The sequence below is a fragment of the Jaculus jaculus genome, chromosome 6, assembly GCF_020740685.1.
Source record: "Jaculus jaculus isolate mJacJac1 chromosome 6, mJacJac1.mat.Y.cur, whole genome shotgun sequence".
Lineage (NCBI taxonomy): Eukaryota > Metazoa > Chordata > Mammalia > Rodentia > Dipodidae > Jaculus > Jaculus jaculus.
Genome location: NC_059107.1, coordinates 114,056,333 through 114,082,887, shown reverse-complemented (window position 1 = coordinate 114,082,887; position 26,555 = coordinate 114,056,333). Strand labels below are relative to the sequence as shown.

The window sequence follows — 26,555 nt, the reverse complement described above, 5'->3', positions numbered from 1 at the left end:
TCTTTTGGTTTCTCCTGGTATCTTTGCTTTATAAAGTCCCTAGTTGATGACTTTTAAGAAAAGCAGCTTACCTTATTGGGCTAAGCAATAAAAAGTAGTTTTGCTAGATTGTACTCATTCCGGGAGTGAAAGGGAGCTGTTGGTCAGTGCATTGGTTAAGTGTCATAACGTTGCAAAGGAAACCACAGATGGGTTTCATATTCTTGCCTGTAGCTGCTGTTCATGCAGCAAGTTAGGTTAATTCGTCAGGCCTCCCCTGTAAAATGAAGATAAGAACACCTCTCATGAGGCTACTGGAGGCATCAGAGAGAAACCAAAGCCACCCATGACATAAACAGAAAAAGAAATCACCCAGAGACACAGAACAGAACTCACAATAAACTCCGTTCCAGATGATGCCTCACGAGTGAAGCTCTCCAACGTAGACGATGACCCTTGCTCTGACTACATCAATGCCAGCTACATCCCAGTAAGTGAACTTCCGGGTTAGAGTGCAGAGAAGGAAACTTTGATGGTGGCTGCTCTAGAGCTACCACTCGTGCCTGTTCCTACTGTTCAGAGTCTGGAAATACTTGCAGAATTTAGAGGACCATATCTAATTGACATAAAATGAGGGTGTCTAATTCAATCCCAATGGCCATGGGCATATACAATGATCATGAGCCCAGGATACATTTTCAAAGGTTGTTTTCTCTCTGTGGCCCTTTGATAAGATTAGAGTTCCCTGTGGAAGATGGACCTCCTGGGTAATTCAGTATCATGTTATTTGGACTTTAAAACCATAGACACATCTCAAAGTTGTGTTAACCTTTGGGCTACAGTCCCTACTAGCATCTTTTCAACTTTCTGCAGCACACCACAGTGGAAGGGTCAGATAAATCCAAATTGGAATCTCACTTCTGTTCCTTGCTGGCTCTCGACTTACCAAACTGTCTCACCTCTTTGGACCTGTTTCCTCTTCCAAAAAATGATAATAGCTCAAATTATCACCTATTCACTCAATGGATACCTACTAAGTAAGTGTTAACTCCAAGCCAAACACTGATCTACATACAGGGATCACGCCCTGATGAACCTCACAAAGCAGTCAAGAGATGGCAAGAAACAGGGCAGAGCATCACTCTTCTGGTATCAACATGCATCAACTGTCTATCCTGATTCAACATGGTCCTGGGTGACACTGCACATTATATGGTACAAGCTCAAGGAATTAATGGTTTCTTTTCCATTATTTCCCTTTCATGACACCTTGTACCAAATTATTTTAATGTTAATTATTCAAAATGACTAAAAGTCAGTTCTGCAAACACTTTGCAAACATGCATGAGTGCAACACACACACACACACACTGATGATATTGTTTGCTAGGTCATTGCTCGAGTCCTCCATTTGCCTTCCATAACAGACCCAGCCTGATGAAGGGAAATGTGCCTTTTAACAACAGTTTACTACTCTCGCCTTTGTCCTTCCTGCTCTCAAGCCTTGACACTTGTTTCAGTGCCTGGTTCTCAAGTCCAGAGTCTGGCAGAAACTCCATGTCATCTAATCTGCAGAGCTAACTCTTTGTTTACAGTTCTGAAGAGGCCCATTGTTTCTGACTCTCCATATTGTAAATTCATTGTAGGGCAACAACTTCAGAAGAGAATACATTGCTACTCAGGGACCACTTCCTGGCACCAAGGATGACTTCTGGAAAATGGCGTGGGAACAAAACGTTCACAACATTGTCATGGTGACCCAGTGTGTTGAGAAAGGGCGAGTGAGTAAACAGCCTTCTGGACTTCCTAGCTTCACTTTCCGCTATTCAGAAGGAATTCACCCCCCACCTCCACCCAAACGTACACCCACGTACATACCCTATGAGAACACTAGAAGTGAATTAAGCCACTCAGTTTTAAACTGATCTGGGTTTCTTATTATTTTGATTCTGGGTCTGACATTTCAGCCACAGCTGTTTCCATGTGAAGAGTGGGATTGTCAGAAGTTTCAATTGCACAGAAAGAATAGCTGGCCACATGTGTACTCCATCCTTCAGGGTATGGTCTGGGAGATTCCTGCAGGAGTCAAGGGGCCTGTCCTTATCTTGGGAAAGAAGTTGTAGCAGACAGTTTCAGGTTTGCTGAGATGAACTTCCAGACCAGGCACAATTATGGAGGAAGGGATTTATTGAAGCTTACAGATCCAGAGGAAGTTCCATAATGGCAGAAGAAGCTGGCCTGCCTTCACAGGTCCAAGAAGAGAGAGAGAAAAGCACAAGCCAAAAGCACACAGCACAGCACACTTCAGGAACTCCAGCTGGGCACACTTTGCATCTCTTTAGATTGAAATCCCAACCCCATCATCACACCTTAAGATCACCTAGTGACACCTCCTCCAGCCAGATGGCTGCAGATGCAAAATACAAACTAATAAAACACTGAATATATTGAGAACCATCGATTCAAACTGCCACAGAAGTATTTTAGGCTGTGTCCAGCAGGCACAAAGTAAAATAATCTGAAAAAAATCTGAATCTATTATTCAAACTTCTTATACTTATAACCCTCATTTATAATTTATAATCTTCTGTTTTATGTGGGTACTTTTAGGATTAAAAAAGAGATTACATATAGAGTGCTTAGTGAGTATATGTTGTGTTTCCGGCTGCCTTTCAGGTCATTCTTGCTAAACACCTATTTGTGTTCCTCTGTAAGACTAGTGTTAAAATATGTAAATGTTTATATAGAGACATATATAACTATATGTATTTATGAAAGTGCTAGAATATGTATATAACCACGTAAATATTTTTGTGCATAAAACACAAAATTCATTGACATACATATGTAGATTTATCTGCTTACCTGTGTTGCCTTTCATACTCAGTTCAATATGAGCCATGTGTATAACGTATGATATACACATCTACATACATAAGGTCAAAATATATATTTATAGTTAATGAATATGAATATATTATAAGATACATCAAATAAATATCCACCTCTGAACCAATTACAAAAATAAATTTTCACAATCTACTTTATCCCTTTCTTGTTCAAGTAAAGACAAGTTTAGCTAAAAGTTCTGACCTCTAATACACAGCACAGCTTAGGAAAGTGATTAAAAATATATACACAAACAAAACAAGGCCAAGACCACAATATCTTCCTCTGCTTAGCTAGGATTTTCTTCAGAAGGAACAAGATTTGAGTTAGGGAAATGTCTATACAACCATGATGAGCTGAGTTCAGATCCAGAGAACTCGAGAACTCACATACAATCCAGACACAGGAGTGTGTCCCTTTCGAACTCCTGCTACAAAATGGGAGGCGGAGATAGGAAGATCCATGGAAGCTTGCAGGCCAGCTAGCCAGGCTTACGCACTGGCAAACAAGAGACCCTGTCTCAGGCAAGGTTGGAAAGTGAGAACTAATGTGCAAAGTTATCTTTGAACATCCATATGTGCACCATGGAGATGCATGTCTACACACACACACACACACACACACACACACACACAAAATAAAATAAAATAAAATAAAATAAAATAAAATAAAAACAAAAGAAAGGAAAGAAGAAAGAAAAAAATATTTTTTCCTCTTTTTTGAAGTTCTGTAAAGGGAGCCCTGGCATCTGTGCATGCTAGGCAAGCCATTCTCCCACTGAGCTACATCTCCAACCCAAGAACAAGCAATTTTTATGCATGGTTTATGTGCTAATGGGACTGAAACACTGAGGAAATCAATGAAAAACAAAGCCACAAGCCATGTGAATGCTGGCAAGGTGAACGACCAGTGGTTGGGTGAGGCATGCTCTAGGCAGTCTCCTGTCTATGGAGTAGCAGGTTAGTAGAAAGTTGATGGTCAGATCACTGAAGCAGCAGATCCTGGATTCCTAACTTGGGAAGTGATTTCAAGGAGGGAAAGCAGTTTTGTTTCCAGACTTACTTTTGTTTTTCTTCTCTGTCCTCTTCTAGGTGAAGTGTGATCATTACTGGCCAGCAGACCAGGACTCTTTGTACTATGGGGATCTTATTCTACAGATGATCTCAGAATCCGTGTTGCCTGAGTGGACCATCAGAGAGTTTAAGATATGCAGTGTATGTCAGTTTACTTGATTACATTTAATAACCCAATTTAGGAGGTCTAGTGGTACACACCTATAATCCTAGCACTTGGGAGGTGGAAGCTGGAAGATCAGAGGTTTAACAACACCCTTGGCTACATAGGGAACTCAGAGCTAGCCTGAGCTACATGAGACCCTCTTAAAAATAAAAATAAGAATCAGCCTGAAGAGCTGGCTTAGCAGTTAAGGCATTTGCCTGTGAAGTCTAAGAACTCATGTTCTATACTCCAGAACCCACATAAGCCAGTTGCATGATGTGGTGCATTTGTCTGGAGTTTGCTTACAGTCAGTGGCTGAAGGCCCTGGCATGCCTATTCTCTCTCTCTCTCTCTCTCTTTCTCTCTTTCTTTCCCTTTCTATTTGCCTCTTTTTCTCTCAAATAAATAAATTAATTAAAAAAATAAGAATCTGTGAATCCTGCTTTTGCTGGATCATATCCTGTCATTTCAGCCCATGGCACTTTTTGTTTGGCACAGTTATCAAATTTGAGTTTATCTTAGGTTTTCCTTTAATTCTCCTGCCCTCTGCTTTTTCAGGAGGAACAGCTTGATGTACATAGACTCATCCGTCACTTTCACTACACAGTGTGGCCGGACCATGGAGTCCCAGAGACTACTCAGTCCCTGATCCAGTTTGTAAGAACTGTCAGGGACTACATCAACAGAAGCCCAGGGGCTGGGCCCACTGTGGCACACTGCAGGTATGCAGCGACCTAGGAAACAACATATGGTGGGGAAGGGGATTGTTTCCAGTCTGAAAAACGGAGTGTGGCTGGGGTATGATTTCTCTGGGCCACACAGCCTGCCTAGCCCCCAGAGGATTTTATTCTGCTCTCAACCTCGCTCCTCGTCACCAACTTCTCCTTTTCCACTTTCTTCACCTCCCACCTCTTCCTCCTCCTCACTCTCTATCCTTCTCTCTCCCTCTTATTCTTTTCCCTGATGCATAAAACATAAAGTCCTTAAATGACTTCTATATGTCCTCCATATGGGGCCCCATCTCACCTGCAGTACAGCTTCTCAATAATTCTTCTCCAATTCTAGCCAGAAAATTAACTGTTTTTGGTTTTATTTTTTTATGAGTGAGTGAGAGAGAGAATTGGTGCACAGGGCCTTTAGACACTGCAGTGGAACTCCAGACATTACAGTACCTTGTGCACATGTACAACCTTGTACACTTGTGTCACCTTGTGCATCTGGCTTATATGGGACCTAGAGAGCCGAACATGTGTCCTTAGGCTTCACAGGCAAGGGCCTTAACTGCTAAGCCATCTCTCCAGCCCTGTTTTGTTTTGTTTTTGAGTTTTATGCTGTTCTTTATTAAGAGATTGCCACATAAGCATATAGGGAATTTCAGAGATCTGAACTGTGCCTTTTGGCAGTACAGGAATTACTAATTCTTATTCTTTTTTTAAAATTTTTTAATTTAATTAAATAGTTTCGTATTCAGTAAATACAGTCAGTTTGGTACCATTATTAGGCTCATCTGTGACCTACCCCCTCCCCTTGGCCCCTCCTTGTTGAGATATATGGGTCGTGCATTGTGGAGTTAGCCCACAGTTATGGGTAAGATAAATGTCTCTGCATATCATGACCCAACATGTGGCTTTGACATTCTTTCTGCCCCCTCTTCCGCAAAATTTCCCTGAGCCATGTTGGGTTCATTTTTGGTCTGCTTCAGTGATAAGGTGTTGGAGGCCTCTAGGGCTCTGGCTCTCTGATTTGGTAGGAGTTGATTTTTCTCTGTGTTGATCTCCTTCCCCCTTGTGCTGGTATCTGGTTCATCAGGAAAACAGCACTCTTGCTTGTTTCACCAATTTTTCTTAGTTTCAGCCGGGGCCCTACTGAGGTATGATGGGGTGGCTCTCTCCTTAGGATCTGCATCTATCTGAAAAAAAGAAGCAGATTCTCCAATGGAGAGTAGGTTAGCACCAGGACAAATAAGATAACCCTTACTTTTTTATAGAGAATTTAATAGGTGTAGACCCTCTTATAGCCCATGATTGTTGGTAGCTTGATACTAGAGAGTGGGCTTATGTTTGGATATGGTTCTGACTTGTTTCCCAGCTCCAGCTATGGGTCCCACCAGCACTGTTGTTGATTTAAGTTTTTAAGTTAGCATGTAAAGTAATAGGCCTTATTATAAGATTTTCATACATATGTGTTATTATATTTTGCCCTTCTTTGTTCTCGTCCTCCATATTCCTGGGCCATCTCTGACTGGTTCCCTTCCTCCTCCAAGATGCACCTCCTTCTGTTCTCTTTTCTTTTCTTTTTGCATGTGTGTATGAGTGCTGTGTGTGTGGTTGTGTGTATATGGGCACACGTGTACGCACACAGGTGCACATGCATGTGTATGCAAGTACATGTGGAGGCCATAGTTACACTTCCAGTATCTTCCTCATGGTCTCTATTGGGTCAGTTGAACCCAGGGCCCCCCAGTTTGGCTGGTCTAGGTGGCCAGCTAGTCCTGGGAAGCCCATCTCCAGCTCCTGAGCACTAGAATTTATAGGAGGGCTGCCATAGCCATCTGAACTTTTTTTTTTTCTTTTCTTTTTCAAGGTAGAGTCTTGCTCTAGCCCAGGCTGACCTGGAATTCACTATGTAGTCTCAGGGTGGCCTCGAACTCATGGTGATCCTCCTACCTCAGCCTCCCAAGTGCATTTTACAGTACTGGAAATCTGAACTCCACGCTTCACACTTGTGCAGCAAATGCTTTACCCACTGAGCCATCTCTCCAACCTCACCTGCTTTCTTGTCACATGTATTCCATTCCCCTCCCCTTTAAGGTCTTGGGGTCCTTATCCTGATCCCCTTTTCCACTTCATGACTTACACCCACACATAAATATAGTTTTCAGAGGCTCCACATACAAGAGAGCATGAATTATATTTGTCTTTCTGGGTCACATGTACAAGCTCATTCTAGTTTCTTGTCTTTCTTAGTACTTGGCATGGCTTTTTCTCTCTCCCAACTGAATAAGCTCTCCCCAGCCTTCAAGATTAATGCCCTGGACTTCCTTCCAGGTCTAGTGGCAGTTCTTTGTCCATTAATGCTGCTAATAAGAAAATGTCACAGACTGAGTATTTATAAACAATAGGCATCTATTTCTCATGATTCTGCAACTTCAATATCAAGCCACTGACAGGTTTAGTGTCTTCTGAGAACGCAGTCTCTGTTTCCAAAGATGTCACCTTGTCGCAATTTCCTGTAGAAGGAAGAAGGCCATCTCTTCACATGGCAAAAGTGACCTAGCAAAGTCCCTCCACTTGTCTGTAGCAGCCAGTGTTTGCTCTTAACTTGTTCTCCTCTCTTGACTTTTCTTTGCCTCAAATCATCTGTCCTAACAAGCCATCTTCCTCTCTCTGGGGAGCCTGATATTTAGCTAATTAATGTTTGCAGCAACACTTTGATGGCCCTATTTGAATGGTGCTGATATTAAAAAAGAGAGATAGAGCACAGAATTGTTACAGTAAGAGAAATGTCAAGTGCACTAATTTTCTCCCAATCACCCTAACTCTCTAGGAGCCCTGCTCTTATATTTCTTTGGAACCCCAGCTCTGTTAATGGTGATGTGGAACACTCAAGAACTTCCTGCTTTCAGAAGGATAGCAGGCATTTTTGCTCAGGAACACTGGAGAAATAGCTGTTCTTCTTTACCTTATAAAATTGTGCATGTTGTGCAATCACAACTAGAGAGAGCTCTACAAAGAGTAGATTTTATTATTTGGTAATAGTGGAATGTTGCAATTGGAATATGCATGTCATAGCAAACAATGGACCATGGGCAAGGGAAGAAATTTACATAAGCTACTTGGATTCAGACCTTACTTTTCTTAATATGTGAGGCAAGTGCTAGCATCAGCTCACCGGTGGAGGTGCCACTGCTAGCCTTGGCCAGGCACATGCTTGGTGGAGATCATCTCATCTGAATTGCTGCAGTTTTAATGTGAAAGACAAACTTCATTACAGAAATGTATGCATGTGTGCAAGGCATGTGAAGCATGGAATGAATGAGAAATGAAGAGGCATGTCTCGAGGGGCCGTAGAAAGTCCTTGTGAAATAACTTATCACACATAGGCAGGCATGAATTCTGCTCATTCTATGTCTTTTCGGCTTTAATTTTGTCTGAGAACCATTTCATCTTGTTATCAGCAATTTGCACAGCATCAAAAAGAGCCCAGATTATACAACCTCATTGAGGAGTAATTTTGTAGTCTCTAGCAAAAGTGCTCATACCCTACAGATAACCTAGCAATTCAGCTTCTGGGGACCCATGGAAAAATTGCCCCACATGTGCAAAATAATGTTCACTGAACACGTTTAATAGAGAAAAGTTGGGGTGATCTCAAAATTGACAGTAGGGAACATATTAGCAGCCGTTTATGAATCCTATAGAACAGTTCAAAGCAGTGAGATCTCAGCCAAATATGGCTACACATGCTTGTAAGCTTAGCCCTAGGAAGGCGAAAGGTGGAAGACCATGAGTTTGAGCTTAGCCTGGGCTATATAATGAAACCCTGTTTTGGAAAAAAAAAAAAAAAAAAAAAGCAAATAGTCATGTGAAAAGAAAAGAGAAATGAAACTAACTTTACATGTAATTATATGAATAAATCTCAAATACTAAGTACAAAAGTTGGCAAAAACATACATAAAATGTGTTAGCATTTCAGTAGATTTTCAAGCACATAAAATAAGTGCATCTGCTATGGATTTATATCAGAAAACTATGAAGACATGCACAGGGATGACGCCTACCACAAGCAGAGCAGTACTTATCCTTGATGGGGGGAGAGAGGGAGGAAGAAGAAAGAGATGGATCATGGGGGCTCTTGGTTATATTTCTGTAAGAGAGGCCACTCCAAGAGAAAGAAATATTCCTATATTCTCCCATACTTTGAAATTGTGTGAGGCTCTGAATGGCCTTGAAAGGCAAAATGAATAATAAGCCTCATTCCCTGCCATCTCTTCCAGTGCTGGTGTGGGTAGAACTGGAACCTTTATTGCCTTGGACCGAATCCTTCAGCAGCTTGACTCCAAAGACTCAGTGGACATTTATGGAGCAGTGCACGATTTGAGACTTCACAGGGTTCACATGGTCCAGACCGAGGTAAGTGGTGCAGGGTGAAGGACAGTTACCCTTTCCCCAGCGCACCCACCCATAAATATGTATACAGCTTTAATCTTACAAGGGGAAATAACTATGGTGCCTTGCAAAGGGAAGAGAACTGAATATGGACATTTTCTAGGACTTGTTATTTTGAAGCAAATCTCAGTGGCCTTGGAGATAATGCATGTTCCTTACCACACTGGTTGCTTGGCTTGAAAAAGAGCAGATTTAAGGGCAGAGGAATAAAGATGGAGGTTGTTTTGTTTTGTTTTGTTTATGAGGCAAGCCTAACAGACTGGCTCCTTTTTATGAGATAGAGAGAATTGGTACACCAGGGCCTCCAACCACTATAATTGAACTCCAGACGTGTGTGCCACCTTGTGTAACTTTGCACACTTGTGTCACCTTATGCATCTGGTTTACATGGGACCTGGAATGTCGAACATGGGTCCTTAGGCTTCACAGGCAAGTGCCTTAAGTACTAAGACATCTCTAAGATGGAGTTTTTTTTTTTGTTTTGTTTTTTGTTTTTTTAGTTTTTTTGAGGTAGGGTCTCACTTTAGCTCAGGCTGACCTGGAATTCATGATGTAGTCTCAGGGTGGTCTTGAACTCACAGTGATCCTCCTACTTCTGGCTCTCGAGTGCTGGGATTAAAGGTGTGTACCACCATGCCAGCTAAGACACAGTTTTTTGATTAAAACATTATAGATGGGGGATGGCAAGGCCTTCCCATCTTGGAGTTCATTTTAAGATAGAAGGGTAGATAAGTACAAGAACTTCCATAAGGAAGAAGAACATTCTAGTCCCTTCTTTCTTCTATCCCTGTTCTCCACTTACACCCTCATCTCTATATACACCAAGGGCTAAATATCTATCAGGAAGCTATAAATTTCCACTTGTATAGCCCTTAGACATTTGCAGACTATTTCAAACATGTTGTCTCATGGTATTACATTTCATTTTCAGGCTATGAAACTGAGGCCCACAGGGGCTAAAGAGCTTAGCATAAAACATATAGCCATGAAGTGGTCAAGCTGACTTGGACAGTGTTTTAGAAAACCCGAGACCCCTGAGTGCCAAGCCACTGTCGCACAGCCTCAGGATCAGTTCTATTTCCTTGTGTACCAAGCTTGTCTCTCGCCTGTATAAACACCTGCCAAGGTTCTGGCTTTTATCTCCTTGGATTTCCCAAGGTTTTGCCCAAGTTACTCTGAAAAGAAATCAAAATCAAAAAGTATTCAATAGCTGAAAATTTTGATCTAGTGCTACCATAACCTCATAAAGTCACAGTAGTCATGGAAACTGCACAGCAGCAGTGCCACACACAACAGGCATCCCATAGCAAGGTTCCCTTTGAGCTCTGCTGAGCCCAGTATTCTAAAAGCTGAACTCTTTTCTTGTGCAGCACATATTAATATCCTGAAGAACTCATCTTCTGAAGCACATCTGGCAAAAGACTGATGTCATTACCTCCTGTAGGCAGCATCCAGTCCCCTGATCTCCGCCACCACCGTCATCCTAGGCTGCTAGAACTTTTGTTTTTCTTTTCTTTCTTTTCTCCTTTCTTTCCTTTTGCTTTTGTAACTTCCATTGCATGTTGCTTTATTATTTTTTTTTTGATACAAAGATCTCACCATATAGCTCAGGCTGGCCTCAAACTTACAATCCTCCTGCCTCAGTCCCATCCTCCCTCTCCCACCCCTGAGTATGAGGACTATAAACACGGGGGCTGGAGAGATGGCTTAGCGGTTAAGCGCTTGCCTGTGAAGCCTAAGGACCCCGGTTCGAGGCTCGGTTCCCCAGGTCCCACGTTAGCCAGATGCACAAGGGGGCGCACGCGTCTGGAGTTCGTTTGCAGAGGCTGGAAGCCCTGGCGCGCCCATTCTCTCTCTCTCTCTCTATCTGTCTTTCTATCTGTGTCTGTTGCTCTCAAATAAATAAACAAAAATAAATAAAAAATAATAATAAAAAAAAAACACGGGCCACCATGACTGGCTAGGGCTTTCATACTAACAGTTTTCCTACCATATTTTGAATGTTTCAGTATAAAAGTATTTAAGAGCATACAAATGCAGTGGTGAAATATTTACCTAACATGTACAAAGCCCTGAGTTTGATCACCAATACCACGCACACACACGCACACACACACACACACACACACACACACAGCCACAAACTAGGGAAATAGGATAATGAATCTCTATGTATCCAAAACCCAGCTTCTGTAGTCATGAGTGTTCTGTGTCTTTTCCTTATCTATATTTCACAGATATTTCTCCACCCATGACACCATTGGACTATTCAATGCTAATCTGTCATGTTATTTTATCCTCAAGCAAGTTGTTTGTGTGTGTGTGTGTGTGTGTGTGTGTGTGTGTGTGTGCACGCGTGCACATGCACAAGCATGCGCATGTGCACGCTTGTGTGTGCAAGTGTATAGAGAAAGAGGGAACTCTAAACTCATGACCACTTAACACACTAAGGCACTTAACACACCTAACAACTATATCTGTAATTCCTAAGTATAGCCATACAGTAATACAGCCATACAGTATTTAAATATCCCTACTTACTGTATGCACATGCACACACAAACACATACACACACACACACACACATGGGCACACACACGGGCACACACATGGGGAAGTGATGGAACAACCTTAGGATGTCCATCCTCACCTTCCACCATGTTTAAGACAGGTATCTTTCTCTCTCTCTCTCTCTCTCTCTCTCTCTCTCTCTCTCTCTCTCTCTTGTAGTCAGTGAATACAGTCAAGTTGGTACCATTGTTAGCCTCCTCCCTGTCCTCCCCCCTCCACAGGGACCCTCCTTGTTGGGGTGTTTGGGTCGTGCATTGTGGGGTTAACCTTTAGTTTTGAATAGGAGGAAATGTCTCTGTGTGTCATGACCCAACATGTGGCTCTGACATTCTCTCCGCCTGCTCTTCCACAAATTTCCCTGAGCCCTGCTTCCGTGTTGAGATCGTGGGCACCTCTGTGTCTCTGGATATCTGTTTTGGTAGGGGTTGACTGTTCTCTGTGTCTATCTCCTTTAAGACAAGGTATCTCTTGTTGCTTACCACTGCAAGCACCAGACTGGCTGGCCCCATGAGCTTCAGGATTTTCCCAGCTCCACCTACCACTGTCATAGGCACATTAGGATTGCAGACTGTATGCTGCTTGTGTCCTTTATTACATTGGTTCTGGGACTCCAAACTCCAGTTGGTAGACTGTGAAGCAAGTTTTTTTCTAATCACTGAGGCATCTCCATTGCTATACTTAGCTCTAAAAAAAAAATTGCTTTTTGTAGAAGCTGGTTTTCATTAAAGCCCAAAGTCCACACATCTCATTTATTTGAAGCATCTTGAGACCTCTGTTGCCTGTAATAATCCTCCCTCCCACTTGTTTTCCAGGCTTTTCATTAGCCGCAGAAACCAGTCCATATGTTCCATATATTTTCCCACATTCTGCATGCAGCTGATGACGTTTGTGCCTGTGTCTCGTGAGTTTGTGGGTCATTAGATCCAGAGGCTTGATGAAGCTAGCTGTATCACCACAGTGCCTGCCAGGTGCTGCTGAGCACTTCCTGTTTCATCCCATTAGGAGGCAGATCACCATGTCTGTGCCTCTCTGTCGGTCAGCTAACCGTGAGTTCACGGACACTGGCCTGAACCATCCATTTATCAGCATTATCAGGCTCCTCAGTAGCCTTCTAGCTCATGAGTGTCAGGATTCTATCACTCATATCACACTGCCATCCTTCAGGTTTCTCCACAAAATGTATGAGTTTCTAGAGGGTAAAAGCTTTGTTTTCCTTTTTATCACTTTTGTTTTTTTCAAAGGAGGGTCCCAGGCCTACCTGGAATTCACTGTGTAAACTCAAGGTGGCTTCAGACTCTCAGAAATTCTCCTACCTCTGCCTCCCAAGTGCTGGGATTAAAGGTGTGCTCCACCACACCCGGCTATTTTCCTTATCTATATCACTTTTTAAATATGTGAAATGAATGAGCAGATATTCTACAATTATGCTACTGAAAAGTCAGCATGGGGAAGGTAGTCTTGAGGGGTGTATGTGTTTCAGATTCCCCACTGACTTTCAGAGACATCATGGGCTGTGGTATGTTGCACTTCCATGCCCCTGACTAAAATGCTGGAGCTACATTTTGGCCCAAAGCAGGAACCCTGTTGTAAATATAACTGACTGATTTTCCAAGGTAGCTGCAGTGTGCCAAAGCTGCCCTTCTCCTGGGAAATCAGTCCCTCTTTTCCCTCTTTCCTGTTCTCTTCTCCTTCTCTCACTTCTGTGAAGATTCAGTAACTTTGTTTCTCGACCTGCCTTTTCAGCATTTAAGCTTCCCCAAAACTCTGACCTTGAGGACAGTTGTGATTCCTCTCAGTCTTCGCTTTTTAAGATAGTCCCCCTATAGCCAGGCGCGGTGGTGCACGCCTTTAATCCCAGCACTCGGAGGCAAAAGTAGGAGGATCACCTTGAGTTCAAGGCCACCCTGAGACTACATACTTAATTCCAGGTCAGCCTGAGCTAGAGTGAGACCCTACCTCAAAAAAAAAAAAAAAAAAAGTTAGTCCCCCAAACACCCATTTCCCAAGCCCAGTGCTCCTTCCCTAGCAATTACCTGAGTACCTGCCTGCCAGATAGTTCCGCCAACAGGCATTATATTCACCTCAAACTCAAAATGCTCAACACCAAACCTACTATCTTTCTTTAAAGAAAAACAAAACCAAAGCCGGGCGTGGTGGCGCACGCCTTTAATCCCAGCACTCGGGAGGCAGAGGTAGGAGGATCGCCGTGAGTTCAAGGCTACCCTGAGACTACATAGTGAATTCCAGGTCAGCCTGAGCCAGAGTGAGACCCTACCTCGAAAAACCAAAAAAAAAAAAAAAAAGAAGAAGAAGAAAAGAAAAACAAAACCAAATGCCTCCTGAAGTTACACCTTGAGACCTTGAGTGCCGTCTTCCATGCCTTGGCCCAGGCTCGGGGGCTGCTGTGCTCCGCCGGGTCCCATACCCAGGCACTCGGGAATACCTGTCACCTCCACCTGACATCGTTCTGCTTGTTCTCATCTCCCTCCCACTCCCTGACTGCCCCTGCCCTTGCTCAGCACTTTATTTTCCATGGGTCTGTGGCGGCCTCCTGGTGGCTCTCTGTCTACAGGTTCCACCCAAATTCCTCACTGCTACCTTCAAAGTCAACTCTGAGTAAATCCTGAGAAGAAAGCTAGGCACAGTAGTAGATGCTTAAAATTCCAGTACCCAGGAGGATGAAACAGGAAGATCTTGAGTTTGAGATCAGCCTGTGTTACACAGTGAGATCCTGTCTTAAATAAATTGCATGAATTAAATAAATAGAATTCCGGAACGCTCCCACTACTTGTAAAATGAAATTCAATTCCCATCATCTGTACAGTCTCTTTACAACCTGACCCAACTTACTTGTGCTTCATGTCTACCTGTCTCTACTGTCTGAGGGCCTGCTCAAATAAAGGAAGCTTTCTCTCGTAGGACTAGAACAAACCTTTAATTTTTTTAATGCAATCATAATGATGTAAACATAATAATCAGATCAAAATTTCTTTTCTTGATCCACCAAAATCCCAAACATTATCTGATACTACTTTTCTTTTCTTTCTTTCTGTTTTTTTTTTTTTTTTTTTTTTTTTGGTTTTTTGAGGTAGGGTCTTACTCTAGGCTGACCTGGAATTCACTATGTAACCTCAGGGTGGCCTCGAACTCGTGATCCTCCTACCTTTGCCTCCCAAGTGCTGGGGTTAAAGGCGTGTGCCACCACGCCTGGCACTGATACTATTTTTCTTGCTTTAAGCATCTACCTCAGTTGCAAAATTTTTAGTCTCAGGCTCACTGACCCCAGAGCTGGTCTGACTCATTTGGTATAGTAAGTAGGCACAGAAGAGCAACACATAGCCTGTGAGTAACTGTTCTAGTAAAGGAAGGCTAGTCTGACCCTTTGTATTATTTTTCTGAGTCTCTAGTGACATGTGACCTCAGCTTTCTTATATCTTGAGAATTTGGAATAGAATACAGGTCATCACAATTTTGGGTGAATATATCAAACAGCAAGGATTTCTAAACATAGAGACAGTAGGGGACTTGCAAGAGTATTCCTCCTGTTAGCCTGCCTCAGGGAATATCTTCAGCCTGACTCTGAGAGACACTTAGATACAGCAATGCCTTGTTAATGGAGAATAGGCAGCAGTCACAATATTTCCATTCCATCTGCCGTTGAGGAAAAGACAACACTGGGCTGCTGCAGGACCAAGTCTCTATGGCGTTGTCAGGAGAATATCCTGAAGGTCATACTAGATTTCCCACTGTTTCCAGAATGTGAATGTACTTTCATGTTATTTCTGTCACTCAGAATGCCCTACTTTATTCAAATTCTTACAAGGTCATCTTCTTCCTCTACCTTGATAATTTTTTCCTCCAAAAGTGAACACAAGGGGCTGAAGAGATGGCTTAGTGGTTAAGATGCTTGCTTGCAAAGGATAAGGACCCAAGTTTGATTCTCCATAACTCATGTAACCTACATGCACATGGTGGCACATGCACCTGGAGTTTGTTTGAAATGGCTAGAGGTCCTGGCATGTCCATTCTTTCTCTCAAAAAACAGAAGTGAACATAAGAACTGTATGAAACTTTATATGTAATTCTCCTTTCTGTTGATACGGGCATTCATTCATGTGCCTCCCCTTTTGCTAAACTATGCTCTCAGGGGCTATGAAAGGCTGAAAGAATAATACCCCAAATCCTATATGATTCCACAACTATCAGCAGAATTAATTAGAACTCAATGCTTCAACAATGAGCCAAGGATTCACAGATCAGCTGAACAACAATCTCTTATGACCTGAGATTCAACTGTTAGATTTTATTCTATTGTTTATTAAGAATTAAGTGAAAAGCCCATTAACAATTTTATGGTTTTACAAGTAATCATTTTTCAAGGAAACAATGAAAATTAATAGATATCAAGTATCTTCAAAGTTCAAAGATCATCATTGAAGACTTTATTAATAAGCCAGGACATAGACATAACAGAGCTCAATCACAGCTTACCTCTTAGCTCCCAAAATAATTTAGTATACCAATAAAATTAAAAATAGGAGTTCCCCTTTGTGTGAGAGGAAACAGCAAGTTCTTGGCTTATCCATTTGAAGACGCCAAAAAGAGGCTGTTGTATCCTAAGATTTGAAAAGGTATACATCTCAGATTTTCAAGGTGAAGGTGACATAAGATACTCATAACCAATGAGAGAAAAATAGTGAAGAAAAATTGTTAATGTAAATGCAAGCCTCTCTTATGACTGATTTTCTTGTTTGGTTGTTTTTTTTTTTTTACCTCTATGTATATGTGTGTTTGTGTGTGTGTGTGTGTGTGTGTGTGTGTGTGTAGTTTGTGTGGTGTATTACACAAGCAGTTCTCAAATGGCTGGCCTGTGGGCATGCATTTACTAAGTAAACTTATGTTCTCTGCAACCAGCCAGTTTCTTTGAGATCCTTCCATGGGCCATACTTTGATGCTGAAAGAACAGAGATGAACTAGACTGAGTTTATACTGATCATCAGTGGGTCAATTGCATACGCCCTCCTTTTCCACCATTATTAGCAAAGTAAAGCTAATAAAAGAAAAGAGTATGTAGTAATGTGATTTTCTCATAGGAAAAAAATGGTATAGGTAAAATATGAATCAAATTTTGGGGTCCCATTTTTTTTTAGGTGTATGGCCTTGGAGAAGTTAATGAAATTCTCTGGTCTCAGTTTACATTGTTTTATTAATTTCACAAGGATATTAGACTCATGAAATGAGATAATTATACAAAGTACATAGCAATGTTTGGCATTTATTCCTGTGTTTCATATATGAAGGATCTACTATGTGCCAGATACAAAGCACTCACATCACATACTGTGGATGTCCACCCAAACAGCTCTGCTCTTGCTATTCTTGTCTTTTCCATGGTAAGAAGAGGAAGAGACCTTTAGTGAAATAATGATTAAGAAATTTACTAACTTGCTGGGCAAAGTGGTTTGTCTCTGTAATCCCATTGCTTAGGGGGCTGAGGCAGGATTGCCACAAGTTTAAGGCATGCCTGGGCTAGGCTACAGTGTGAAAAGCTATCTCAAAAAAAGAAAAAAAGGAATTAGCTAGGGAACCTCATCAACTGACCCTGTTTTGTGACAAGCGCTACTCCTTTTGGTGCCTGGTCTGATGTATTTTCTGCTTTTCCTTAGTGTCAGTACATATACCTGCACCAGTGTGTGAGAGATGTCCTCAGAGCCAGGAAGCTTCGGAACGAACAAGAAAACCCCCTGTTTCCAATCTACGAAAATGTGAATCCAGAATATCACAGAGGTGGGTGCTCACTTCACTGTTCAATTCAGTTTTCCAAATGTGGTCGCTCTGGAAACCATGACTGGTTTAATACGCTTACAACATGTACCACCCATTTCTCTTCCACTCAGAAGATCCTTTGAAAAGTGGCAACAGGGGGCTGGAGAGATGGCTTAGTGGTTAAGCGCTTGCCTGTGAAGCCTAAGGACCCCGGTTCGAGGCTCGGTTCCCCAGGTCCCACGTTAGCCAGATGCACAAGGGGGCGCACGCGTCTGGAGTTCGTTTGCAGTGGCTGGAAGCCCTGGCGCGCCCATTCTCTCTCTCTCCCTCTATCTGTCTTTCTCCCTGTGTCTGTCGCTCTTAAATAAATAAATAAATAAATAAAAATGAACAACAAAAAAAAAAGTGGCAACAGGGAAAAGGGCAGAGTCAGGGCACAGGTAGGCAGAGACTCAATGCGGGATGGAACCCAGGAGTCACACCTGCTAGGCAAGTACTTTATCACTGCATTCCACCTCTAGCCCCATCCTGGTGGCATCTATGAAGGATTCTACTCAACACTTCTTTTCTAAGATCAGCCTCACCAGTGGTGAGGAGTGCCCTGAAATCACAACTTGGTATTCACATTGTAAAAAAAGTGTTTTAAAGAAAAATTCAATGATCAAGTTATCAGAGTCACGAATATGTTCCTATCTTGTGACCCAGTATTTCTCCTACCAAAAGTACAGAAAAGGTTTAATGCCGAAAGTTTTTCACCATTAAAAGTTGGAGTGTAACACACTGATTTAATAGAGAACTGTACTAGTAAGCTTTGCATTACCATATGAAATAACTGAGGTAACTAACTTCATAAAGAGAAAAAGTTTTTTAGCTCACACTTTTGGAAGTTGAAGGGCATGATATTTGCATCAGCTTGGTTCTTATTGGGGCCTCATGGTGAATGCATGTTAGATCAAGTGGCCTTGAGCCAAGAGAAGGAATATCTGAGTCGGGCTACCTAAAGCTTTATGTCTTAATTAGGACAACTACCACATAGTCCCATGAGAACTTTATTCCATGGCATCTCCCAAAGGCTTTGCCCTGACATCTCCTAACACTGCCAACCTGCAACCAGGCCTTTAGTCACACTGAACCTTTGCAACAGAAGTTATATTCAAATCACAGCAAGCAGTAGCTACACTAAAGTTCATTCACTCAACACAGTGTAGTGCAGTCAATCTATTTTCATGCTTCTGATCAGCAGAAATACAGGCACATGTCATCACACCTGGCCCTAGAATGTCTTTTTGACAATATCTAGGCCCATTTTGTGTTATTATAAAAAAAAAAAAACTGAGACTGAATATTTCATAAAAACAAGAGGCTTGGGCTAGGGAAGTACCTCATTGGTAGAGCTCATAATTAGCATATATGAGGCCTTGTGTTATATCCCTAGTATGAAAGAAAGAAGGAACACAGGAAAGGAGACAAAAACCAAGGTTTGGCAGGCCCAATGCATTTGGCCTCTGTTGGGGGAAACAATAGCTAAATCATGCCATTTGAATGACATCACATACTGAGAGTACATGAGAGTTCACATGGTAAGAGAAGAAGTAAGAAACTAGGGAAGAGCCATAGCTTGCTTTTTTTTTTTTAATAGCAGCCTGTTCTTGTGGGAACTAATCTACTCCTATGAAAGCTAACCTAATCTAAGAAGCCAGAAACAATCTTTTCATAGGGGCCATTATAACCTGGCCACCTCCCACATGCCCCACTTACTGTAGGCCCCTCTACTTTTTTTTTTAATTTTTTATTTATTTATTTGAGAGCGATAGACACAGAGAGAAAGACAGATAGAGGGAGAGAGAAAATGGGCGTGCCAGGGCTTCCAGCCTCTGCAAACAAGCTCCAGATGCGTGCGCCCCCTTGTGCATCTGGCTAACGTGGGACCTGGGGAACTGAGCCTCGAACCGGGGTCCTTAGGCTTCACAGGCAAGCGCTTAACCGCTAAGCCATCTCTCCAGCCCCCCCTCTACTTTTCAATGCCATTACACTGGGGCCCAAACATCGATCAAATATACCATTAGAAGACCAACCATATCTAAACCACAATGTAAGTTCAGCAAGGAAAGCAGAAGGTAAAACAGAAATGCCTAAGAAAAAAAAAAGATCTGTAGAAAAAAATATGATAATAAAATAAATTTCTCTGAACAATAGCAAAATATGTGTTTCTTTCCTCCTTTATGAATTTGCTAGAATAAGAATGTAATGCTTTTCAAATACAAAATTAAAGAGGAAAAAATGTGAACTTTTTAAGGCCCTGCTTTCATCAAGCAATAGTTAGTTGACAAAAGAAGAGTCTTCATGCGATGGACCATCCTTCATTAGACCTACAGTATTATAAGGGCTGACTGCAAATATGAAGGGACATTATGTCAGTGGTCTATCATTACCTGTAAGATGCCTCATGAGGGCTGAGATCTGCCTATAAATTGGTTTTTGGTTTTTGGGGGCTTTTTTGACAAGCATTACTTCAGACCAGTTCATTTCTAAGTGCTGCTCAGTTGTAATGTCTCCCAACATTAATTTACCTCTTTGTATTCTCTGTATCACTGCCTGGCCAGCGTGCCAAACAGTGACCTGTAGAGCACAACTAGAGAGCTCTCCAGAGGACTGCTTTGCAAAACAGATAATCCTTTTGTGTTTTAAACAAGTAACCCCTAATTTATGAGTTTTTGCCATGTCAGTTTCTTTAGGAACCTCCAAGATGGAGGGAGCTGGGGGTGGGACCATCTTCATGGTTCCATTGTCTTAGATTAGCTGGTCTGAGCATCTTTTTTACAGTAATTTTGCACATGCCTGAAAGAAGCTCACTGTAGATTATAAAAAATAAAAATGAAAATGAAACACCACTGTAAAAACTAGGACTGAGATCCCAGCTCTGGAACTGCCTAGTGTTACAGGCCATGTAGCCCCCCACGGGTCACCCTCCCCTGGGCCCATCGCTTCCTCTACAAACCCAGCAGCGATGAATGGACGTCACTCGTCCTTACCGAGCCTGATCATCTGTGTTCTAGATGGAATGAGCTGGCCCTACACAGATGCTTCTCATCCTAAACCACTTGAAGCTTTAGCGATTTCCTAGTCTTTCCCATTTGTAATTTCATAAATAGAGCAGCTGCGAGACACCCCACGGGCTGCAGTCTCTAACCGCATTGTCCTTGCTTTTAGATGCAGTCTATTCAAGACATTAAGAATGTACCTGAAGATCTCCTGCATTAGAACTTTTCACTGTGTGATTTAAAAAGATATATACCAAAAAAAAACTTTGCTTCATGCTCTGCAGAGGTGTCAGCTATTTCTGTTAATACTATGTATAATTTATTAATCTGGAGAATGTTAAAGAATTTATGTAATTTAAAAGTGTCAGATATTATTGTACAGTTATATTTTATAGTTTCTCCTGTAAATATGTATTTTTTCATAATGTTTAATATTAAGCTTTATATAATACTATTTTTCCACACTAAAGTGTTCATGGCTTGTTCTACATAAACTAATTCAACCTGTATGACAGAACTGCTGGTGAAATGTCTATGGAGGAAGTTGCAAGACAACCTAGGATCATGTTTCTTGTCTGTGTTGATATTTACTGGACAGGATAAAGGATGGAACTAGAGAAAGCATATAATATGGCTAACTTTCTTTTACTGCTGTCCCATGACCTTGAGATCCAAAGAGGATCCACGTTCTATTGTGACAAATGTAACCATCAAGAAGAGCATTAGGGCTAGGGATATACCTCCGTGCCACCGCGTACGCTTAGCACAGGTTGAATTCCCAGCACCAAGCATTTGCATGTTTCAAGAAAGTATTTAGATAGCATCAAAGCTAAGCTAAGAATGGTGCCTTAACTAAATGTTTTCTTCCCTTTGTATGGCCAGAGGTAATGACTGTGGTCTGCTCAGGGGCCATGTAACCTGAAATACAGGGTTGAAGGTTGTGAGAGAAAATGACAAATGTAGAGAGTGAAATACTTTGTGTCGAGAATGCCAGCTATACCCATGACTGGAAAATAACACACACAGCATATTATAGTCCTGCAGTACTTTAAAAGAAGATATGGTGGTCAATTATGTTCCTCACCAAAGGATCAAATACCAACATTTGACAGAAATGTCCACAAGCACATTTATTACAATTTAACAAACAAACTATAGTAAAAAACAAAACTAAGTATCCCTTACTATAAAATTTTCCCCAAGACTTTTTGAGTCAATGAAGTAAAAATGTCAAGTAGTCACCTAAAGTTGAAGTTTGTATAAAAGGTACTAAATACCCTACTAATGTTAGCTTTGATACCTGTGCCTTATTTTGACCATAACAAACTTAAGTGAGTCAGAAAAAGAATGTTGTCCACATCAAGGTCTAGTTCCTAGAGCTTTCCTGGGGAAATGTGAAAAGCACCTATACCCAAGGAAAGGAGATGGAGTTGTTTGCTTTGAATTACACATTTGTTGATTTCAGAGCTGCATCGGCAGAAAGTATGCCTCTTCAAAGGATGTATTCTTGCTGTGTATCATAAGTTCTCACAAGTAATAAGATGAGCATAGTTGACATAGTAATTGAAAATGGGCAACCATACCTAAAATTATAATTTTTGTTTATAAATATAATTGCATAAATCTTCACCCAATCTGTAATTTTTTCCAGGGTTATTTGAAGTTTATAAAAATGGGTGCAGTAATAAGATACTTCAGGTATGACTTTGTGAAATGCTACTGTTGGGATCTCTCCCCTTTCTCCTGCCAGGAATACAGGCCGTGGTCAAGGAGCACCAAATATGCAAGCAAGGAGATGCACGACTAGGGAGGAAACAGAGGTCAGATCCTGATGTGCTGTGGGGTTTCTTGGGAATAACTTTTCATATGGGATAAAGTAAGTCAGGCTGGGGGTACAGTTCAGTAATAGGCGCATGTGTGGTCTATCCCAAGGCTTCAGTCCTACTGACTCCCCAGGGGAAAAAAAGCGGTGGAAAAAAAAGCTGAAATTTTAAATTGATGTTGCCTAGTGCAAAGCACTTTGATATTTGAAAAGATAAATACATTTTCAGCTTTTCATTTATTCAGAAAAGTTTTAGTAAGTGCTTGGAGCCTCCTAGGTACTGTTCATAATCTCTAACTTTCTACTCCCATGAAGAGAATACATGGTAATAATGAACTTAAGACTGTTACTGTTTTCAGATGAACTTAAAAGAGGACCTAGGAAAGGGGAACAGGTAACAGAGGCAGCCTAGCACAGCGGTCACCTTCCATTGGCCAACAGTACTGAGGCTGTTTCAGTAGCAAAATACTGTGGGCGCATAAGAGAAAACAGTTGATTGCACAAATAAGGAATTATACTCCCAACACCCTGTCCAGCTGTAAGCTACACGTAGTGCTTGTGCACCTTCACAGCGTCCAAAGTGAAATCAGAATTATAGAAACAAACTTGGCAAGGGAAAACCTTACAATCTCTTCATTTAATTCAAGCAATATTGATCGTACTCTTCATTTTATTTAGACCCCCTTAGCAACAAGTATTTGGCTGCAAGTCCAGTTGATCTATTTATTTAATTTAGTAGCGAGCTAGGCTGGCATGTAGCTCAGTGGCACAACACTTGCCTGGTACATGCTAGGTCTTGAGTTCAGTCTCTAGTATCACAAAATATACAGGGTTAGGAGGGAAAAGACAAGGTTTCCTTGACATTCAGCTCCATTGGATGTATTTCCCTTTCATCACATCACGTGGCTGGGCCCTGGTAAACACCGTTTCCTGCTGAGGCGGCATCCTGTCAGCACCTGTGCGTACGTTCCTCTTTCATCGTGGAGCCTTCAAAGTGCTTTGGAGCTCTCAAGTCCTGGGAGAGTCTGTCTTGCATCATAATAATTATTTATCTAAGTTCCTTATAATTAACTCCTTTAATCTCTTCATATTAAATCAATTTTATGCTATCATTCTGTTGTTCCTTGGCAACGTTCCAGTCTTTCAGCTCTTAAATCAGGTTTTCTTTTCAAAGTCTTGTCTCCCTGTCTGGGCTTGCGTGAATTTGTCCTGAGCAGTTTCCTATCCAGCAGCACCTTTAAGGGCCACCGTGTCACTACTTGCCCCATCTCACTATAGAATACACTCACTGTGCCAGTTTTGTCTTCTGTTCATCTCTTCTCCTTAATCCATGGACAAAATTTCATAGGTGCTGCTTTATAACAGAGCAATCATGACTTCATGCTTACACTTAAACATGGCAACAGCACAGTACCACGGGGTCAGTTATATTTGAGAGGACCTTTAATTAATGTTGTTATTACCTCTTGGAAGAAAGCCCAAAATGACATGAGAAAATAATATGAAACTCTTCAGCAGATGTCCAGTGATACAAAAATAGGGCTCACATGTTACACTTCACACTGATTTTATTGCCTTGGTATCTAAGGCTCCAGTATCTTATATTAAACACTCTCCATACCCATTGCAAATGATCTGCCACATACTAAATTGTTATACACTTAGCTTTTTGGGAATCACTTGCGGTTGGAGTCCTGACACCTTAAAGCTACAAGTGGTAGTATCTGAGCCCCAGTCTTGAGGTTTTCGAGAACTTTAGTTCACCAAGGTTAGCCAGACCAAGCCTGACCTGGCAATACAATAAGCTGGTTGTTTACAGTAGCAGCTCAGGGGTTGTCTGAAGTTAGTTTTATTGGGGGAAAAAATGAATGTAACTTATTAGTCAAGACAGAGTGTCAAGAAGGTTATGAGTGGTCCTTCTCCACGTGACATTGAGCAGGCTTCCGATCCTACCTCATTTCTGGACATTGCTAACCTGAGATCCAGAATCACATATCCACATTAAAGGAAACTGCAAATGGCAAGATGATGATGTAAGGAAGGGAAAATATCTGAGAAAAGTCAACTGACCTAGACATCATGAGGAAGATAAAACAACATTTCATCCTTGTGGTGAGACTATTCTTTGGAAATTTTATTATCTATTTTTATTATGACATATACTTTGAACATCCCTAATTTAAAAATCTGAAATGCTTTACAATCCAAGGAAACTGTTCTCCTGACCTTATGTGATGTCACAGTCAAACATGGGCAAAAATTACCATCAGCTATGTGCATGCAGCATATGTGAGTCATAAGTGAATTTCATGGTTACAATGGGAATTCATCCTCAATATTGTTACTATACATGTGCAAACATTCTAAAAGTTAAAAATAGATCTGAAATCATTCAGATTGTAAAGCATCTCAGATAAGGGATACTGAACCTATGCTGGCTTTCTTAGAGGTTCGTTTTGACTGTTGACCAGGTGCCTTAGCTGACTCAACAATGGAATCAATTCATTTAACTTTTTGATTAACCTGGTGTGTGACAGTTTTCTTGGGTTTGGCATTCCAGACACACCACCTTAGATTCTTCTAGTGTATGATGACTTTGAAAGTGTTTGGCCATTTTAGTTAAGATGCAGGGTAACATTCAATAGAGCTATGATAACAGCAAAAATCTGTTCTGCTCTAAAAATATTTCTAGCAATGAAAATATTTCTGGCTATAAGAATACTCTTGACTTTTAGGGAGGATCCCTTGGAAAAAAATTCATGCATTTTATTTTTTTAAGATTGTCTATAGAGATGAGGAAATTGTTGGTGAATGCTCCCAAAATAGAAGTTTATGTAATGGAAATAATGGATATATTAAAAGATATACCAAAGATTATGTTTATAACCTATATGCCAATGCACCCGATCTTATATAAGGCACCAAAATAAGTTGCTCAAAACTGTGAATAATTTCAAGCAAATGCAATGTGTGCCTTCTAGAATAGTCACAAGAAGGTTTAGTTATGGCTGTCTTCTGCCTTAAGTAATTTCTTTCAAGAAATACTGTCCCTAGCAGCAAGCTGTGAATTCTGTTTGAGATGTTGTATTTTCTAGCTTATGTGTGTACATAATCATTGCCTCAAGGAAGGAATACATGCAGTTATGGCTTTAGGAGTCTAGCAGAGCTGAGCAGCACCCAGCTGCAAGTCAAATTCACCAAAATGCACCAACATTTATGGTCTCCTGTCTGAGCCACACTGGCAAGAGAGGGTACCAGCTTTTCCACCTGAAGAGGGTTTAGTCTCTGCTCTTGCTCGGAAGACTCACTGTGCATATAAATTTTTCAAGAACAAAGAGCAAGTCTGTTATCTCTACTCCCACCTTGGAGAAAACAGTTCACAGCTCAAACATACCTTACATTCACTTTTTGAGAGAAAATTGTTCCTGGCCTGATCCTTTGGATGCTAGATTATGTCCACCAATTCTAGTGTTCATAGATGTGCACCTGGCTGTTTCTTCATCTGTGTGAAACATAAATATATAATGTAAATAAATCCACTAGCTGAGCTTACTATGTTCTACAATAGAGCACTTTTATGTGTTTTAAATCATTCATTTGTTCTCTATAGATCTGGTTAAAATGCAAGAAATAAATCCTTTTTTTCCATCCTGTAACATATACCCACAGTATTATGTCTATAACCAACACTCTGAACAAAGAACCTCATTCGTCCTCCTATTTAAATTGTGAACATGGTTAAGATGCTTTCATACTTGTGACTGTATGCAAAACATTTATGTGGTATCCTATACACATCACCACCGATATAGGAATAAAACTGCTGCTTGTTGAAGGAAAGAGAGTGTCCTGTCTTCTCTTCTCCTATTAGTCATTCATCAACTTCTATCATCCTCTGCTCAGGCAAAGGTCAAAACTGACTTCTTTTAAATGAGACAATCTTGCAGGCCATTATCATGAGGAACACGATTGTCTTAGTCTCTGTCCCTGTAAGTGCTGGACTTGCTTATCAAGGTCACTGGGAACATGTGATGGACTCTGTAGTTGCCCATCTATAAATTCTAGTTTTCACTTCTTAGTTCATTAGGAACTCAAAATAC

The 26,555-nt window shown here is 41.2% G+C and overlaps 1 protein-coding gene across 5 annotated transcripts in view; it reads left to right on the top strand.

Annotated features, from left to right (window-relative positions):
• Ptprb (protein tyrosine phosphatase receptor type B) overlaps positions 1–26,295 on the top strand; it is a 142,256-nt gene extending 115,961 nt beyond the window's left edge. For 4 of the 5 annotated variants that reach the window (XM_045153608.1, XM_045153609.1, XM_012948904.2 and 1 more), the window contains 7 exons: positions 393–469; positions 1,626–1,760; positions 3,960–4,082; positions 4,645–4,808; positions 9,083–9,218; positions 17,493–17,613; positions 20,803–26,295. In XM_045153608.1, the coding sequence (XP_045009543.1) occupies positions 393–469; positions 1,626–1,760; positions 3,960–4,082; positions 4,645–4,808; positions 9,083–9,218; positions 17,493–17,613; positions 20,803–20,825 (779 nt within the window). In that variant the 3' untranslated portion in view covers positions 20,826–26,295. Of the gene's footprint in view, positions 1–392; positions 470–1,625; positions 1,761–3,959; positions 4,083–4,644; positions 4,809–9,082; positions 9,219–17,492; positions 17,614–20,802 lie in introns of those variants that run through there. The other variant, XM_045153610.1, reaches the window with a different exon arrangement.
• The last annotated feature ends 260 nt before the right edge of the window (positions 26,296–26,555 follow it).